This window comes from Dermochelys coriacea, chromosome 2 (genome assembly GCF_009764565.3).
Source record: "Dermochelys coriacea isolate rDerCor1 chromosome 2, rDerCor1.pri.v4, whole genome shotgun sequence".
Classification (NCBI taxonomy): domain Eukaryota; kingdom Metazoa; phylum Chordata; order Testudines; family Dermochelyidae; genus Dermochelys; species Dermochelys coriacea.
In genome coordinates this window covers 263,288,230-263,308,985 of record NC_050069.1, presented here as the reverse complement: position 1 = coordinate 263,308,985, position 20,756 = coordinate 263,288,230, and the positions used below count along the sequence as shown (strand labels likewise).

Genomic DNA, 20,756 nt, shown 5'->3' with positions numbered 1-20,756 from the left:
CTTATCTCCTTTACTCCACTTCTCCCCACTGGGTGGTCTGTATGTTCTTAACCTCTGCATCTCCTCTTTCCAATGAGGAGGGGTTTCACTGCTCTCATCATCATCTGATTCAGAACAAGATCGTGATCGAGGTGGTGTGTGGTATCGCTGGAAGAGTACAAAAGCAGGCTTAAACAAAGGCAAAAAGGAAACCAAGTACCCTGCAGGAGAGAACTGAGGCAAAAGCATTATTCAGCAGGTCTCAATAACACAAGCAAAATCAGGAGTCTCAGCCATAAATTCATAGATTTTAAGGCCACAAGTGACCATGGTAATCATTTAGGCCTGGTCTACACTACTGCGGTAAGTCGACCTAAGTTATGCTACTCCAGCTACATGAATAAAGTAGCTGGACACGATGTAGCCTAGGTCGACTTACTGCAGTGTCTGCACTGTGCTGCGTCGATGGGAGACGCTCTCCGGTTAACTTAACTTAATCTTCTTTTTCCGGTGGAGTACCAGAATCGATGGAGAGCACTCTGCAGTGAATTTAGCAGATCTCTGCTAGACCCGCTAAATCAACCCCCGCTGCATCGATCGCAGCAGCGTAGACATGGCCTTAGTCTCACCTGCTCAATAACACAGGACAGACGAGTTCACCCAGTAATCTCTGCATCATAAAGCCCATAAAGAACAGTTACTTACCCTACAGTAAGTGTAGTTCTTAAAGGTATGTTGCGCACCAAAAGTGGAACCCATGTGGACATGTGTCCCTTGTGCATAAGATCTGATTCGCTTGGTCAGCAGTATTCACTTGAGGGCCCCCATCGAACGGCATAATGGATTAAGCGAATCCAACTCTCTCAGTTTCTTTGCCAAAACAGAACCCAGAGCAGTAGGATTCCATAAGAGCCGAGAAGGAGGGAAGGTTGCGGAATCCATGCAGACAACTCATCATCTCAAAGAACCACAGTTACTGCAGGATAACAAACCTTTCTTCTTCGAGTCTACATGTATTTCACTAACAAAGCAGTTGTCTGTCTGCTTGGTGGAGGGTGGTAGAAGTCCTATTTAAATTTGACTGCAGTACATCTCTTCCAAAATGAACATCCAATCTGGAAGCCTATATTAAGGAATAGTGTCTTGTAAATAAGCAGACCAAGCTCAATGTAGCTGTTCTACAAATTACAGCTATAGGGCCATTTGTCAGATAGTCTGAGCTCTAGTGCAATGAGCTCCAATATGGCTAGCTAGATCAAACCTGACTAACTCATAACGTGTCTTTATACAGCTGGAGACCTCCCTAGATAACATGAGTGTATATAGATTACTCCTTAGCTATATCAGCAAAGGCCACAAATGAACTGGGCGGTGCTCCTGAACAATTTTATCCTGTCATTATAAAGAGACAGTGCCCTTTCTGTGTGAAGTTTAGCTTCTCCCACGGTTAAGTGAGACTTGGGAAAGAAAACTGGGAGATGAATGGAGTAGTTTATTTAGAACTCTAAGACAATCTTCCATTTAGCTTTGTAAGTCTGTCTGGTTGAAAATTTCCTGCTTTGGAGCAGAATATTCCAAAACTCAGCTGAACAGCTTCTTTTGGTGTGTGTCATGCAGCCAGGATCCAGGCTGTCAAATGTAATAAAGCTGGGTCTAAGAGGCTATTGCTCTGCAAGACTATAGCAGGCAGGGTCAGCAGGGTGGGGGGTGCTGTGTTAAAAGGTTTGTCAGACCTGAATACAAGAACTGCCTGGCCCATGCTGGGGCTATCATAATCTGAGTCTTGCCTCAGTTTCCTCAGAACCCTCAGTATCATAGGGATCGGGGAAAGGCATACATCAGACTCAGTGTACAGGGGATGAGGAAGGCATCTATCAGGGAGCCTGGACTTGAACCCCTTCGGGAGCAAAACGTCTGACACTTCTTGTTCCTGGTCTTGGGCAAAAAGTCTATTTCTAGGAATCCACACTTGTGAACAATGTTCTGCAAGATGAAGTCTGACAGAACGCCCCGGTTGTCTGAGGATGCCTGCTGAATTGATCTGCCAAAGCGTTCTGAAGATTGAAAAGGTGGAGAGCCACCGGTTTGATCTGAGTCAGAATGCACCAACTACAGAGCCAAATGGTCTCCTTACAGAGCACAGACGCAATCTTTCTCCCTCTTATCTAGTGATATAATGCATGGCTATGGTGTTGTCTGTAAGCACTAGTATTGTGGATCTCCAGAGTAGAGAAGGGAATATTCTGCATGTGAGATAGACAGCTTTGAACGTTAAGATATTTAAATGGAAGCAAGCTTCCAGAGAGGACAATAGGTCCTGAATTTTAAGGTGACCTCGATAAGCTGCCCATCTCTGAGTGATGGAGTCTGCCATCAGAGTCATGGTAGACAGAAGTGTAGATAGAATACTCTGTTGCACACCTGAAGAGAGTCTCCTTCCATGAGCTTAACGAAGAGAGGTCTTCTTGAGGGATTGTAATCACTATGTTCATTCAGTGTCTCTTGGGTAGATACAACGTGCATAGAACATAGGTGAAGTCTGGCAATCACTTCACATGGGTACATGAGACTGCATGTTCTAGAAGCCTGAGGCAGGTTTCCACTGATATTCTGGGTGATCCTGAAGTTGGTTAATGATACCTACTATTGCTTGGAATCTATTTTGTGGAAGGTACACTCTCCACTGATCTGGAGTCTACCAGTCCTCCTATTAACTCTATGCTCTGAGTCCAAGTCATTGTAGATTTTTGTCTGTTGACCTTGAGGCCCAGTGTGGCATACAGGTGTGAATTACTTGAACTGAAAAGATGACCAGTTGGAGTGATCTGCCTCGAATTAGCCTGTCATTGAGGTAAAGGTAGAGTTGGATTCCTTGTCTCCTATAACTGCCAAACACTTGGAGAACACCCATAGTGCGGAAAGACCAGAGAGCCGGACCCTGTACTGATAATTAAATGTCCCACAGGAAATATCTCAGATTTCTTGTAGGGCTTGCTGGCTATATGTAAATAGGCAGCTTGCAGGCCACGAGCTCCAAACCAGTCTTGAAGACCTTATGTAGGAATTATGGAGGGTAGAATCACCATCCTGGACTTGAAATGGTGGATATAGCTGTTGAGATATCAAAGGTCCAGGAGGGGCCACCAACCTCCTCTCTTCTTTAGGATAAGAAAGTAATGGAAATCAAAACCCCAGCCCTGAACTCCAAGGGCAACTCCCTCCACTGGTCTGAGTTGAAGAAGGGAGTCTACTTACAACATTCAGGACCCACAGGTTCCAAGTAATCCCAGCCCAAGCTTCCTGAAAACAAGAGGCACTTTCCAAAGGGGCTGGGAATCTTAGAAAGTAAAAAATCCTTTATTGGTTCTATTAGGCTCTCAACATTGGCATCAAACTTGATGTCTGGTGGAAGCCCAAGACTGTGAGGCAATAGATGAGGAGGCAGAGGGTCATCTGCGATGGCCTCTCTGGCCAATGGTAATACTGGGCAGAGGAATGCTGTCTGAAGGATGGCTGCAGCTGTGGCTACTTCATTCTTGGAGCTGAGTCATAAAGACTCAAAGTATACTCAGTTACCTTTGAATCTTTCAAGGAGTAGAGGGCCTCAACAATTCCAAGGTTAAAAAGTTTGTTTGCCTCAAATGGGAGGATCCACAAGGATGGAAGCATGACGACGGCCTCATAGCTATTGCCATGATCATAATATGCATCATGGTGCCATTCAAAGAACTTCTGTCTGAGTGACAGTATTGCTTCCAGAAAAATATCCAGTATTGATTTAGAGATTTACTGATGGAGAATCCAACATATCCCTATGAAAATTGCTACAGTGGCTAATTACCTTCACTTAAAAATCTGCACCTTATTTCTAGTGTAAATTTGTCTAACTTCAGTTCTAACAAACTTCTTATGCCTTTTTCTGCTAGATTAAAGAGCTCTCTATTATAACTGTCTTTCCCCACGTAGGCTCTTGTAGACTGTGATCAAGTCACCTAAAACTTTTCTTGGATAAACAATGTATTTTGAGTTTCTGTGTCTCATTATAAAACGTTTTTCTGAGACCTCAAACCATTCTTTCAGCTCTTCTCTGAACCCCCTTCTAATTTTTCAACTTTCATGACTAAATTATAGGTGAATGTAACTATGAGATATTGACCTTGCATTAAACAACATTAAAACTTCACTTGTAGCTTATGTAACTCATTGCACAGTGGATCTAAGATGAGACCTATATTGACCAACTGACCTACAACTACACGTCTCTTACTTTGGCTACCCAAACCCATCAAAATAGAGACTGAAAGGCTAATACATCCAAAGATCCCTCCCCCCATACCACTGAATCCTCAGACCCCAACAATGTGACTCTACTTTCTCGACTACATATATACAGTAATCAGAAGAGCACAGTTACTACAACTGGAGACATGATCAACAGTTATCATAACAAAAGGCAAAAGAGACAGTACTTCCTTATCTCTGCACCTTACAATCCTGGGGTTCAACTAAGGCTATTGTGGGGCACTCTGACAAATGGAGAAAGGTAGCAGTTATTGTCATTGTGTCTGGCTGCTTCTGTAGTCTATCGTCCAGGGTGCCATATATTGGGATCCAGCGGTGATTATGGGATGAATCTAGCGGGCATTATTTACCATCTAAGTATGTCTGTTGTGATTAAGTGATTTTGATATCCACTCATGACTAAGGGCAAACATCCTGCTTTTCCCATCAATCTAATAGGTAAGCCTGTTTTTAGTGTAAGGGGTATAAAAATGTGATGGTTTTACAAATACAGTTTTAATTTTGCTGCAACATTTCAACACACCAACCGAGAAAGCTATGGCTCTTCAACCTGTTAAAATAAAATCACATGCAAACCATATGAGTTATTTAAAACTCTGGGAAGTAGGGGTGGGTAGGGGAAAGGGTGAGAGAAATATAAACATACGATTGTTCCTCTTCCTTTAATTTTTCTTCCAGATTTAGAGACTGACGGCTTCTGGTCAGTCAAAACTGGTGCAACATCAAGAAGTTTCCTAAAATAAGAAGAAAAAATGGGTTTAATGTAACACAGTAATAAAAATATGAATTTGTTCCTCATACATCATTAAGCTAATAATGTACAAAATATTTACCAAGAGGTCCAATAAAACAAATAAAGACTGAAAGTCAGTGTACTGAGAAAGCAATATTATGAGGAGAGAAAAAAAATAAGTGAATAGATAGCTTCCCTATGAAAGGTGGATCACTACCACAGTAATTTTCACGCAGCTAACAAGATTAGACTATCTACAGTAAATAATGCTGACTTACTAATGAACTTGCAAAATGATCTGTTAGAACAGTGCACCCTTTTTCTAGGACGCAGTCATTTTTATCACCTGTCTGCTAACCATATGTGCACTGAGTAATGCCTGGATCTCCGCATCCACAAATATATTACTTTAAGGGCTTGTCTATACAGAAATTAGATCACAGCAAATTGGGGTGTAAATCTAACCCATACTGCGCCTGCTACACACTAAGGTTCATGTGTACCCTGACAATGCACACTGACTAGAGAACTGTAAGTGCACATCAGGATAGTCCACACTGACCCTTACCGTGCAGCAAGCTAGCATGGGATAGAATTACATCCCAGCTTGCCACAAACTAAACATTCATGTACACAAGCCCCAAGGGGCATCCCTAGATTGCCACCTATGGACAACTGACCATTTCTAATGGTTTTTAGCAATGAAAGGCAATTCAACATTCCTGTAAATACACTTCAGTATGCTCAGTAGAAATGAATAGTTGTCAAAGCTTGAAGAAATGATTTATCATTTCAAGCAGGGACTTATCTGATATTGTCAACTTTATTATGTTCATGAATATTGTTTGAGTGTAAACAGGCTCTGTAGATGATTGACCAGTATTGTATATATAGCCATTTAGCCCATTACACAGAGTATGCTATAGAAAGAGCATTTGAACTTTGTATAATATTTCTTTTATATTTAATTTGAAACTATTTTACAAATTCATGATTATTTGGTTTCTCTAGAAAGATAGCGTTTTTGGAAAATAGGGAGAAGCATATTAACATCAAGGTCTTGACCAAATTCCAACTGATCACAAGACTGAAATCAAATTCCTCTTACAGTTTAAATTGGAAAGGTAATACTTCATTTTCCCTCTTAAACTACTCTGTTATATTGCTATGCACTGCTAAACAATTACTGCATTTTATCCTGGGGTTTCATACAGAAGCAATGGATGAACTAATCTATTTGTATTGTTTATATTTCAATTTAGGTTTGTAACACATTTGGGATCCTTCACAATGAGTGGCACAATTTAAAGTTATTACTAGGGCTGTCAAGCAATTAAAAAATTAATCTTGATTAATCACTCGATTAATCGTGCTGTTAAACAATAATAGAATACCATTTATTTAAATATTTTGGATGTTTTCTACATTTTCAAATATATTTATTTCAATTACAACACAGAATACAAGGTGTACAGTGCTCACTTTATATTTATTTTTTATTACAAATACTTACACTGTAAAAAAAAAGAAATTGTATTTTTTAATTCACTTAGTACAAGTTCTGTAATGCAATCTCTATCATGAAAGTTGAACTTATAAATGTAGAATTATGTACAAAAAAAACTGCATTCAAAAATAAAACAATGTAAAACTTTAGAGCTTACAAGTCCACTCAGTCCCACTTCAGCCAATCACTCAGACAAACAAGTTTGGTAACAATTTGCGGGAGATAACGCTGCCCACTTCTCGGTTACGTCAACTGAAAGTGAAAACAGGCGGTATCACGAGATATTTACTTGCCAGATGCGCTAAAGATTCATATGTCCCTTCATGTTTCAACCACCCTTCCAGAGGACGTGTCCATGCTGATGATGGGTTCTGCTCAATAACAATCCAAAGCATGTTCGAACAGGACCAAGCATGTTCATTTTCATCATCTGAGACAGATGTCACCAGCAGAAGGTTGATTTTCTTTTTTGGTGTTTCAGGTTCTGTAGTTTCCACATTTTCACTGTTGCTCTTTTAAGACTTCTGAAAGCATGCTCCACACATTGCCCCTCTCAGATTTTGGACAGCACTTCAGATTCTTAAACCTTGGGTTGTGTGCTGTAGCTATCTCTAGAAATCTCACATTCCTACCTTCTTTGCGTTTTGACAAATCTGCTGTGAAAGTGTTCTTAAAACGAATATGTGCTGGGTCATTATCCGAGACTGCTATAATATGAAATATATGGCAGAATGCGGGTAAAACAGAACAGGAGATAAACAATTCTCCCCCAAGGAGTTCAGTCACAAATTTAATTAGTGCATTAATTTTTTTTAACAAGCATCATCAGCATGGAAGCATGTCCTTTCGAATGGTGGCCGAAGCATGAAGGGGCATACGAATGTTTCCATATCTGGCACGTAAATACCTTGCAATGCTGGCTACAAAAGTGCCATGCGAACACCTGTTCTCACTTTCAGGTGACACTGTAAAGAAGAAGCAGGCAGCAGTATCTCCTGTAAATGTAAACAAACTTGTTTGTCTTAGGGATTGGCTAAACAAGACGTAGGACTGAGTGGACTTTTAGGCTCTAAAGTTTTACATTGTTTTGGTTTTGAGTGCAGTTATGTAACAACAAAAATTTACATTTGCAAGTTACAGTTTCCCGATAAAAAGATTGCACTACAGTACTTGTATGAGGTGAATTGAAAAACAATATTTTTGTATCATTTTTACAGTGCAAATATTTGTAATAAAAATAATATAGTGAGCACTGTACAATTTGTATTCTGTATTATAATAGAAATAAATATATCTGAAAAGGTAGAAAAACATCCAAAAATATTTAATACATTTCAATTGGTATTCTATTGTTTAACAATGCAATTAATCACGATTTTATTAATCACGATTAATTTTTTTGAGTTAATCATACGAATTAACTGCGATTAATCGACAGCCCTCGTTATTACGTAAGATTCGATCTGATGAGATTAGAGACAGAGGCTGAAGTGGAAATTCCAGTGGAAAATGTTACAAGCAGCTAAGTTACTTAATGTTAAGAACTTTACTTTCACCACTGGGTGACCCTCCGAGAGTCAGTACAGAAAATCCTTTATTAATGGAAAGTACATCCCCACTGAGTTAATACTATAGTGTAACAAAAAAGGTTAAATCTGCAGCTTACGGCTCAGGTTCTACTTTGACAACAGGCACATCTCTTCTCAGCAAAAATCTATTTTCAGGCACTGGGGGAATTTCTTCAGGTCGAACCACAGGTTTGTCCCTTTTTGTGCTCAAGTCAACTGATTTTCTCTCATTTACATCACTCTTGTCAGAATGGCTGCTGGGGGGTGGGAGGGGAAGAAAGCAATTTACAAAGCAAAACTGGTTTCAGAGTAGCAGCCGTGTTAGTCTGTATTCGCAAAAAGAAAAGGAGTACTTGTAAAACTATTATCTAAACCTAGGCTGAAAAACGTACAGATTATCAAAACTGATTTCAAAAAAATAATCATAAGTGACATATCCAACATTAAAGGTGATTGGGATAAGACTTTTATCACATTGTTAACTCATTTAATTTTATGCCAGCATCTACAAGTCAAGCTATCAAAGAACTAGAGAAAAAAGGCTCCTTTCACATTTAACAGACAAAAGTTATATTTCCTTCTTGGATCATCAGTTACCTGTTAACACTGTAATAAGTTATCTTAATATTCTAAAATATAGGAAATCATAATTGAAAATAAATATATCACATTTTAATATGAGCATCCTTAATACAGTACAGTAAATTTTCCTCTACTTTAAAAATTATGCCAAATAATTAAATCTTGTCTTCATGCATTAGTTTCTCCTTCCCAATGTATGTAAATATATTATGTCCCAAATGGCTGTCAGTGTGCAGAGATGCAGTTTATTAGTTAAGTTATTAATAGCTTCTCTATAAGTAGTAAAAAATATTTAATTAAATCTACAATAAATGGTAATTTCACACATGATTTCTTTGGGATTCTTAACAGATTAGTCACCCTCTTTGGTTTGATTTCCGTTTGCACCTTGGCTCCTCTTTCTTTCTCTCTTCCCGTCTTCGCTTTCTTGATTGTTTTATTTTAGTTCTTCTCTTACGCTTTCTTCTTCTACTTTTCTCATTTTCAGCTTCACTTTCTGATGAAAATTCTGAAGAGGTTGATGAGCTGGAAGAGGAATCTGAAGCTTCTGAGTGAGTAGACGCTTTCCTCTTTTTCTCTAAAACTTAAGACGACACTATTATAGAAACATGATTCTCCAAAAGAGCAGAGTGTAAACTATAAAAAAAATCATCATCAGCTCCTTTATTTCCCGATTAGCCACAACTGAAAAGAAACAGGACACTTAAATGTGCAATTACATTAAGTAAGTGTTCGGACCATACATATTAAATGAATGAAATATCAATGAAATGATTAACCTGAAGTATAATAATTTTTTAAATCAGAGTAAGGATGAGTGTGGTAAAATTCTTCAGTTTCTACCAAATGAACTATACAGCTCTCCAATATACATCTCTCTACCCTAAAAAACAGAGTGTACCACTTTATAACAAACATTTCAATTATACATAACACAGGATTTTTTTAATATTTCAACAAACAAATTATAGTATATGAACAAGATGAAAAGCTTGCCATATCAACAAATAAGCGTTTTATAAAGAAATGTTAATGTGTGGATATTTGGTCATATGAACAGAACAGTTACACAAATTAAACCATGTTTTTGTAGTTACTTTAAAATAGGGCTCTCAATTAATCGCAATTAACTCATGCAATTAACTAAAAAAATTGTGATTAATAGCATTTATAATAGAATACCAATTGAAATTTATTAAATATTTTTGAATGTTTTTCTACTTTTCAATATTGATTTCAATTACAACACAGAATACAAAGTGCACAGTTCTCACTTTATATTATTTTTATTACAACTATATGCACTGTAAAAATGATAAACCAAAGAAATAGTATTTTTCAATTCACCTCATACAAGTATTGAAGTGAAATCTCTTTATCGTGGAAGCGTGCAGCATGCTTTCAGATGTCTTAAAAGAGCAACGCTCTGATATGGAAACTATAGAACCCGAACCACACCCCCGCCCTCGCAAAAAAAAAAATCAACCTTCTGCTGTTGGCATCTGACTCAGAAGATGAAAATAAGCATGTGTCAGTCCACACCACTTTGGATCATTATAAAGCAAAACCCATCATCAGCCTGGATGCACGTCCTCTGGAATGGTGGTTGAAGCATGAAGGGACATATGAATCTTTATCGCATCTGGCAAGTAAACATCTTGCAACACCAGCTACAACAGTGCCATGCAAACACCCGTTGTCACTTTCAGGTGACATTGTAAACATGCAGCAGGCAGCATTATCTCCCACAAATTGTAACCAACCTTGTTTGTCTGAGTGATTGGCTGACCAAGAAGTAGGACTGAGTGGATTTCTAGGCTCTAAAGTTTCACATTGCATTAAAAAATAAAACAGTTTTTGTTTTAACATAATTCTACATTTGTAAGTTCAACTTTCATGATAAAGAGATTGCACTATAGTACTTGTATGAGGTGAACTGAAAATATTTGAACTGTAAAAAACCAAAAATTTGTAATAAAAATAAATTTAAAGCGAGCACTGTACACTTTGTATTCTGTGTTGTAATTGAAATTAATATATTTGAAAATGTAGCAAACATCCAAAATTATTTAAAATAAATGGAGGACTTGTGGCACCTTAGAGACTAACAAATTTATTTCAGCATAAGCTTTCGTGAGCTACAGCTCACTTCATCGGATGCATTTGGTGGAAAATACAGTGGGGAGATTTATATACACAGAGAACATAAAACAATGGGTGTTACCATACACACTGTAACAAATCTGTAATTGAGTGACCTAAAAGTGGCAATTCTTAACAAAAAAACTTCAGAAACAGACTCCAACGAGAGACTGCTCAATTGCAATTAATTTGCAAACTGGATACAATTAACTTAGGCTTGAATAAAGACGGGGAGTGGATGGGTCATTACACAAAATAAAACTATTTCCCCATGTTTATTCCCCACCCCCGCTGTTCCTCAGATGTTCTTGTCAACTGCTGGAAATGGCCCACCTCAATTATCACTACAAAAGGTCCGTCCCCCCACTCTCCCCGCCGCTCTCCTTTTGGTAATAGCTCACCTTACCTGATCACTCTCATAGAATCATAGAATCATAGAATATCAGGGTTGGAAGGGACCCCAGAAGGTCATCTAGTCCAACCCCCTGCTCAAAGCAGGACCAAGTCCCAGTTAAATCATCCCAGCCAGGGCTTTGTCAAGCCTGACCTTAAAAACCTCTAAGGAAGGAGATTCTACCACCTCCCTAGGTAACGCATTCCAGTGTTTCACCACCCTCTTAGTGAAAAAGTTTTTCCTAATATCCAATCTAAACCTCCCCCATTGCAACTTGAGACCATTACTCCTCGTTCTGTCATCTGCTACCATTGAGAACAGTCTAGAGCCATCCTCTTTGAAACCCCCTTTCAGGTAGTTGAAAGCAGCTATCAAATCCCCCCTCATTCTTCTCTTCTGCAGACTAAACAATCCCAGCTCCCTCAGCCTCTCCTCATAAGTCATGTGCTCTAGACCCCTAATCATTTTCGTTGCCCTTCGTTGTACTCTTTCCAATTTATCCACATCCTTCCTGTAGTGTGGGGCCCAAAACTGGACACAGTACTCCAGATGAGGCCTCACCAGTGTCGAATAGAGGGGAACGATCACGTCCCTCGATCTGCTCGCTATGCCCCTACTTATACATCCCAAAATGCCATTGGCCTTCTTGGCAACAAGGGCACACTGCTGACTCATATCCAGCTTCTCGTCCACTGTCACCCCTAGGTCCTTTTCCGCAGAACTGCTGCCGAGCCATTCGGTCCCTAGTCTGTAGCGGTGCATTGGATTCTTCCATCCTAAGTGCAGGACCCTGCACTTATCCTTATTGAACCTCATTAGATTTCTTTTGGCCCAATCCTCCAATTTGTCTAGGTCCTTCTGTATCCTATCCCTCCCCTCCAGCGTATCTACCACTCCTCCCAGTTTAGTATCATCCGCAAATTTGCTGAGAGTGCAATCCACACCATCCTCCAGATCATTTATGAAGATATTGAACAAAACGGGCCCCAGGACCGACCCCTGGGGCACTCCACTTGACAACACTCGTTACAGTGTGTATGGTAACACACATTGTTTCATGTTCTCTGTATATATAAATCTCCCCACTGTATTTTCCACTGAATGCATCCGATGAAGTGAGCTGTAGCTCACGAAAGCTTATGCTCAAATAAATTTGTTAGTCTCTAAGGTACCACAGTCCTCCTTTTCTTTTTGAAGATACAGACTAACACGGCTGCTACTCTGAAACTTAAAATAAATGGTATTCTATTGTTGTTTAATTGCACGATTCATTTTTTTAAATCACTTGACTACTTTAAAATAAATTTTAGCTTGCAATACTGTGACTTCATATCATTGGTTCTTCCTAGAACAAAAGAGAAAGATGAACAAGGACCATCCACATTCATCTGATTTTTTTTTACTCAAACATCTTAGATGAACAACGCACAAGTTACACTTAAAATCAATATCAAGACTCTCAGAGTCAGTCCCAATGTCCACCTCTTCTCGTAGAAGCCACATCAGTCTGCTCTATCATTCATCTTCATACTTGTATAGAATTTGTCCACTACCCTCTAGGACAGAGGTGGGCAAACTTTTTGGCCCAAGGGCCACATCAGGGTGTGAAACTGTATGGAAGGCTGGGTAGGGAAGGCTGTGTCCCCCAAATAGCCTGGCCTCTGCCCCCTATTCGCCCCCTCCCACTTCCTGCCCCCTTATTGTCCCCCTCAGAACACCCGACACATCCAACCCCTGCTGCTCCTTGTCCTGACTGCCCCCTCCTGGGACCCCCTGCCCCAAACCTCCCCCCTGCGACCCCACCCCCATTCAACCCCCCTGCTCCTTGACTGCCCCGACCTATCCACATCCCCGCCCCCTGACAGGCCCCCCGGGACTCCCACGCCCTGTCCAACCCCCCGTGTTCCCTGACCCCTAACTGCCCCAGAACCTCCTCCCCTGCTCCCTGTCCCCTAACCGCCCCCTTGGTACTCCCTACCCAACCCTCCCACAGCCACCCCCTTACCATGCCGCTCAGAGCAGCAGGATCTTGCAGCCGCTGCCTGCACAGCAGCCTGGCTGTGGGGGAGGGGAAGAACAGCGGGGGAGGGGCCAGTGGCTAGCCTCCTGGGCCAGGAGCTCAGGAGCTGGATGTGGCCCATGGGCTGTACTTTGCCCACCTCTGGTCTAGGACCACACCTAATCAACTAGGGGGAAACATTCACAAAAGGGAATGTCATCCTCCTCTCCTCTCCTCCCCTCCAGCAGGAATACTGTAAGCTGTCCCTCAGGCAACAAGTCTCTTTGTTCTACCCCTTTGAAAACGAAGCTTCCAGAGAGAGTGTTTTTCCTCTCTCTCAGACTTGGTGTTCACTTTCCCAACCAAGCCAGGAAGACTCAACAAATCTCTGCTAATCTTCACAAGATGACAGAAGGAAGTTGCTGAACCAGCAGTCAGATAAGAAATACTTTCCCTCCAATTCAAAAATCACTCCATCTCTCTTCCTGGGATCAGTATCATGTGAAATATTTTTTTGCTATATTGTCTGCCCATCTGTAGTCTCTCATTCCATAAGTCTTCACAATTTTAAATGTTTGCACCATTTAAAAAAAAAAATAAGAAAATCTTATATTTCACTCAAAATTTAAAGGGACTCAGTTTAAATACACAAAATCAATTTTGTCCTTTTTCAATTTGGCAAGCTTATTATTGTAGTTTATTCTGGGTAATTCAGAAACCTATGCTGACTGTCTTTAGTTTATTTGGCATGTAAAACCAATTTCATCGACACCAGCAAGAACGTATTTTGCACAAGTGTTTTGCAGAGCATTGGGGAAGCCTGCATATCATATTTTGGTGTACTGTCACTAAAATGGCAAGTGGTTTTGGTTAAGTTCAATTAAGTTGTGGAGAACTGGTTGTGGGAGAGGAAGGGGATGGATGGGAAAATATTTAGAATCCGTAGGCCTACCCCAATCTTTTAACAGTTTTCAGAAAGGTCAAATCTTGGCCTATACAAATTTCCAGTGATGCTTTGGATATAATTTTTACAAGTTATGGGATACTAGTAAAGTTTGGTCCTCGTACATTTTCCTCCAATGATTTAAGGGGAAAAAAATTCTGTTAACATTAATTTCATGACTAGTTTTATGTTAACAGCTAGTATATCCTGAAAGGTCTATAGTTTGTGCAGTACCAAGGACTATATTTAGAGCTCCACCTCTAAAATACTGGGAAAGAAATTAGTATTCAAGTTCAGTATGGCAATTCACAAAAATAGATGTAAGCAATGTTGACAGGAAATGGGCATGCCCTTTTTCAAGTGAGAGAATCTTCAGTTTAGAAAAAAAAAGTATCCAATTCTCAGCCATCTTTAAATCCAAATTAAAATGCCAGAGAACCACTAAGTTTTTAGAAATAAGTAAAAATTTTGTATTCTTTGCATACAACAATTTTCAATACATTTCAAGCAACATGTTTGCTTACCATTTTTTGCTGATTTTGTAACAAGCACCCCACAGTCAATAACTCGCACGTCTGCATATGGCCTACTTGCAGTATCAGTTTTCAGATTTTCTATTTGTTCTATCACTTCAAAACCAGAAATAACCAATCCAAAGACAACATGTACACTGCAGAAATACAAGATTCAGAAAGTACAACTGTTTAGGTATAGCTGGGATTCTTCTCCACTGACTTCTTCATAGACTGAAAGTCATATTCTTACATGGAATAATTCAGTTCCATCTGTATTACAGGATTGTTTATGTCCAAAATTTAGGGTTAGTAAAACCATCTTTCAAAAAAGAAAACAAAACAAACAAACAAAAAAAACACCGCAACATCATGTTATCTAAAATGTAAGGATTTCATGCAATATTTAAAAAAAAAAAAAGCGTTATGTCATGCATAGCTTCTTCTGTTTCAGAGTAGCAGCCATGTTAGTCTGTATTCGCAAAAAGAAAAGGAGTACTTGTGGCACCTTAGAGACTAACAAATTTATTAGAGCATAAGCTTTCGTGAGCTACAGCTCACTTCATCGGATGCATTTGGTGGAAAAAACAGAGGAGAGATTTATATACACACACACAGAGAACATGAAACAATGGGTTTATCATACACACTGTAAGGAGAGTGATCACTTAAGATAAGCCATCACCAGCAGCAGGGGGGGGGAAGGAGGAAAACCTTTCATGGTGACAAGCAAGGTAGGCTAATTCCAGCAGTTAACAAGAATATCAGAGGAACAGTGGGGGGTGGGGTGGGAGGGAGAAATACCATGGGGAAATAGTTTTACTTTGTGTAATGACTCATCCACTCCCAGTCTCTATTCAAGCCTAAGTTAATTGTATCCAGTTTGCAAATTAATTCCAATTCAGCAGTCTCTCGTTGGAGTCTGTTTTTGAAGCTTTTTTGTTGAAGTATAGCCACTCTTAGGTCTGTAATCGAGTGACCAGAGAGATTGAAGTGTTCTCCAACTGGTTTTTGAATGTTATAATTCTTGACGTCTGATTTGTGTCCATTCATTCTTTTACGTAGAGACTGTCCAGTTTGGCCAATGTACATGGCAGAGGGGCATTGCTGGCACATGATGGCATATATCACATTGGTAGATGCGCAGGTGAACGAGCCTCTGATAGTGTGGCTGATGTGATTAGGCCCTATGATGGTATCCCCTGAATAGATATGTGGACAGAGTTGGCAACGGGCTTTGTTGCAAGGATAGGTTCCTGGGTTAGTGGTTCTGTTGTGTGGTGTGTGGTTGCTGGTGAGTATTTGCTTCAGATTGGGGGGCTGTCTGTAAGCAAGGACTGGTCTGTCTCCCAAGATCTGAGAGAGCGATGGCTCGTCCTTCAGGATAGGTTGTAGATCCTTGATGATGCGTTGGAGAGGTTTTAGTTGGGGGCTGAAGGTGATGGCTAGTGGCGTTCTGTTGTTTTCTTTGTTGGGCCTGTCCTGTAGTAGGTGACTTCTGGGTACTCTTCTGGCTCTGTCAATCTGTTTCTTCACTTCAGCAGGTGGGTATTGTAGTTGTAGGAATGCATGATAGAGATCTTGTAGGTGTCTGTCTCTGTCTGAGGGGTTGGAGCAAATGCGGTTATATCGTAGCGCTTGGCTGTAGACAATGGATCGAGTGGTCTCGTCCCCTAATGCCCCTACTCTACTTGCGCTACATTGATGACATCTTCATCATCTGGACCCATGGAAAAGAAGCTCTTGAGGAATTCCACCATGATTTCAACAATTTCCATCCCAACATCAACCTCAGCCTGGACCAGTCCACACAAGAGATCCACTTCCTGGACACTACGGTGCTAATAAGCGATGGTCACATAAACACCACCCTATATCGGAAACCTACTGACCGCTATTCCTACCTACATGCCTCTAGCTTTCATCCAGATCATACCACTCGATCCATTGTCTACAGCCAAGCGCTACGATATAACCGCATTTGCTCCAACCCCTCAGACAGAGACAAACACCTACAAGATCTCTATCATGCATTCCTACAACTACAATACCCACCTGCTGAAGTGAAGAAACAGATTGACAGAGCCAGAAGAGTACCCAGAAGTCACCTACTACAGGACAGGCCCAACAAAGAAAACAACAGAACGCCACTAGCCATCACCTTCAGCCCCCAACTAAAACCTCTCCAACGCATCATCAAGGATCTACAACCTATCCTGAAGGACGAGCCATCGCTCTCTCAGATCTTGGGAGACAGACCAGTCCTTGCTTACAGACAGCCCCCCAATCTGAAGCAAATACTCACCAGCAACCACACACCACACAACAGAACCACTAACCCAGGAACCTATCCTTGCAACAAAGCCCGTTGCCAACTCTGTCCACATATCTATTCAGGGGATACCATCATAGGGCCTAATCACATCAGCCACACTATCAGAGGCTCGTTCACCTGCGCATCTACCAATGTGATATATGCCATCATGTGCCAGCAATGCCCCTCTGCCATGTACATTGGCCAAACTGGACAGTCTCTACGTAAAAGAATGAATGGACACAAATCAGACGTCAAGAATTATAACATTCAAAAACCAGTTGGAGAACACTTCAATCTCTCTGGTCACTCGATTACAGACCTAAGAGTGGCTATACTTCAACAAAAAAGCTTCAAAAACAGACTCCAACGAGAGACTGCTGAATTGGAATTAATTTGCAAACTGGATACAATTAACTTAGGCTTGAATAGAGACTGGGAGTGGATGAGTCATTACACAAAGTAAAACTATTTCCCCATGAAGAAAAGGAGTACTTGTGGCACCTTAGAGACTAACAAATTTATTAGAGCATAAGCTTTCAAGCTTATGCTCTAATAAATTTGTTAGTCTCTAAGGTGCCACAAGTACTCCTTTTCTTTTTGCGAATACAGACTAACACGGCTGCTACTCTGAAACCTATTTCCCCATGGTATTTCTCCCTCCCACCCCACCCCCCACTGTTCCTCTGATATTCTTGTTAACTGCTGGAATTAGCCTACCTGCTTGTCACCATGAAAGGTTTTCCTCCTTCCCCCCCCTGCTGTTGGTGATGGCTTATCTTAAGTGATCACTCTCCTTACAGTGTGTATGATAAACCCATTGTTTCATGTTCTCTGTGTGTGTGTATATAAATCTCTCCTCTGTTTTTTCCACCAAATGCATCCGATGAAGTGAGCTGTAGCTCACGAAAGCTTACGCTCTAATAAATTTGTTAGTCTCTAAGGTGCCACAAGTACTCCTTTTCTTATAGCTTCTTCTGGAAGTCAATAGCAGCTTTGGAAGACAAATCCACCTTTGCATGTGTACTTTATTAGGCCACAATTTGGCTCCTAATCACAATCAGGGTCAGCACCAGCCTCTTCTCACTGGAGGGGCTGAGATGGGTAGATAGAAAATTGGGGGGAGAGGTGGGAGGAATGCACCATCCCTCGTCACAAGATTCCGCCCCCTCTTGTGAACCAACTCCCGGCTCCTCCTCAATTAAGTGCTGGCACTGCCTCCTCCACCACTCCCCTGCAAGGTCTTGCCCCTGGCCAGGTCAGAGGCCAGAAGCCAAAACTAGGTAGCTGCTGCCATGAGGCGGGTGACTATGGCACTCCCCCATCTTCTCCTGCTGCTCAGGGCCCTGGGGCTGAAGCTGCTCCTCAGCTCCCCATTGTCCTTTGATAGGGTGGGGATGAGTCGGGATTTAGTCCAGGGCTGAGGTGCTGCCAGACTATGGCAGAGGGTAAATCCTTGGCACAAGCAGGGGCGGGGGAAGAATAGTTATCCTGATGGAGTGAGCCTCCTACTGTGTTTGCAAAAACAGGGTGGGTGGCAGAGGGCCTTTTTTATTTCCCCTCTCATAGGGCCATATGTCTAAGCACTCACTTCCCAGGGCTGTGTCCTTAAAGACACAGGGAATCCCAATGCCTAGAAACAGCAGCTCTTCTCTATCTGATATAACATACTCAGGTGCTAAAGGAGACCTGATTCAGTGAAATATTTTACATACACCCTTCAAAAATTGCATGTCACACATTGAGTGTTTAAAAGAGTCCCTTATCAGATCCCAGCCTGCCTGGCAAAAGGGTATAATGGCTCAGGAAGGTAGGAAAGGCATAGCCTGCTGAAAGAGGAGCACAATGACAACCCAGCAGACAACAGTGTGGGTTGCCCTTGCCACTGACAAGCCAAGGAAGAGTGGGATCATGGAGGCACCCTGTGGAGTGTTCGCAGGGCTCTAAATTGCCTTTATTGAGGGAACTACTCAATTTAGGTATTTGATATCTCAAGGCATTGACAAACTTATTTCTCATCGCATATCAGTAAGGTAGGTAATCATTATCACCATTTTAGACAGGAAATTAAAACAGAAGTTAAAGGGCTTGCCCAAAGACACATGGTAAATCAGCAATATAGATGGGATTATTCTTTACTCGCTATTCATTAGAGCACAATGACTTCTAAATTCTTCCTCCCATTTTCTAGTCCCATAATTAATATTTGCAGTGATTCTAAAGTATTTGGGGATACCATCTATATTGAAGACACTAGAGAAAATAAGTTTATTATAATTTTATTTTTATATTTTTAAACCCAGAGGCCCAAGGGTTAACAACAAAAGCTGGAAGTTAAAAAAAACCCAAAAAATAAACCCCTAAGTTAAAAATAAAGAATTTGATTACATTCATGCCTATGTAGGGTCTTTTTAAAAGATAGTCAAAAAAGCTGAAATGGCAACCCTACGCCACATTTTTCTACCAACCAACCAACCAACCAACCATTTTTTTGTTTCTAAGTTCTGTCCACCTTTAAATTGAGATGTGAACTACTTATTCCTGAAAAGAAAAGGAGTACTTGTGGCACCTTAGAGACTAACAAATTTATTAGAGCATAAGCTTTCGTGAGCTACAGCTCACTTCATCGGATGCATTTGGTGGAAAAAACAGAGGAGAGATTTATATACACACACACAGAGAACATGAAACAATGGGTTTATCATACACACTGTAAGGAGAGTGATCACTTAAGATAAGCCATCACCAACAGCAGGGGGGGGAAGGAGGAAAACCTTTCATGGTGACAAGCAGGTAGGCTAATTCCAGCAGTTAACAGATTGACAGAGCCAGAAGAGTACCCAGAAGTCACCTACTACAGGACAGGCCCAACAAAGAAAACAACAGAACGCCACTAGCCATCACCTTCAGCCCCCAACTAAAACCCCTCCAACGCATCATCAAGGATCTACAACCTATCCTGAAGGACGAGCCATCGCTCTCTCAGATCTTGGGAGACAGACCAGTCCTTGCTTACAGACAGCCCCCCAATCTGAAGCAAATACTCACCAGCAACCACACACCACACAACAGAACCACTAACCCAGGAACCTATCCTTGCAACAAAGCCCGTTGCCAACTCTGTCCACATATCTATTCAGGGGATACCATCATAGGGCCTAATCACATCAGCCACACTATCAGAGGCTCGTTCACCTGTGCATCTACCAATGTGATATATGCCATCATGTGCCAGCAATGCCCCTCTGCCATGTACATTGGCCAAACTGGACAGTCTCTACGTAAAAGAATGAATGGACACAAATCAGACGTCAAGAATTATAACATTCAAAAACCAGTTGGAGAACACTTCAATCTCTCTGGTCACTCGATCACAGACCTAAGAGTGGCTATACTTCAACAAAAAAGCTTCAAAAACAGACTCCAACGAGAGACTGCTGAATTGGAATTAATTTGCAAACTGGATACAATTAACTTAGGCTTGAATAGAGACTGGGAATGGATGAGTCATTACACAAAGTAAAACTATTTCCCCATGGTATTTCTCCCTCCCACCCCACCCCCCACTGTTCCTCTGATATTCTTGTTAACTGCTGGAATTAGCCTACCTGCTTGTCACCATGAAAGGTTTTCCTCCTTCCCCCCCCTGCTGTTGGTGATGGCTTATCTTAAGTGATCACTCTCCTTACAGTGTGTATGATAAACCCATTGTTTCATGTTCTCTGTGTGTGTGTATATAAATCTCTCCTCTGTTTTTTCCACCAAATGCATCCGATGAAGT

At 41.0% G+C, this 20,756-nt stretch overlaps 1 protein-coding gene across 11 annotated transcripts in view; it reads right to left on the bottom strand.

The window, feature by feature from the left end:
• Window positions 1-20,756, bottom strand: part of NKTR (natural killer cell triggering receptor) — an 82,357-nt gene that overhangs the window by 12,236 nt on the left and 49,365 nt on the right. For 4 of the 11 annotated variants that reach the window (XM_038389694.2, XM_038389696.2, XM_038389703.2 and 1 more), the window contains 5 exons: window positions 14,674-14,819; window positions 9,032-9,254; window positions 8,188-8,346; window positions 4,928-5,015; window positions 2-147 (listed from right to left, as the gene is read on the bottom strand). In XM_038389694.2, coding sequence (XP_038245622.1) covers window positions 2-147; window positions 4,928-5,015; window positions 8,188-8,346; window positions 9,032-9,254; window positions 14,674-14,819 — 762 coding nt within the window. The remainder of the gene's footprint in view (window position 1; window positions 148-4,927; window positions 5,016-8,187; window positions 8,347-9,031; window positions 9,255-14,673; window positions 14,820-20,756) is intronic. The other 7 variants (XM_038389698.2, XM_038389695.2, XM_038389699.2 and 4 more) reach the window with 6 other exon arrangements.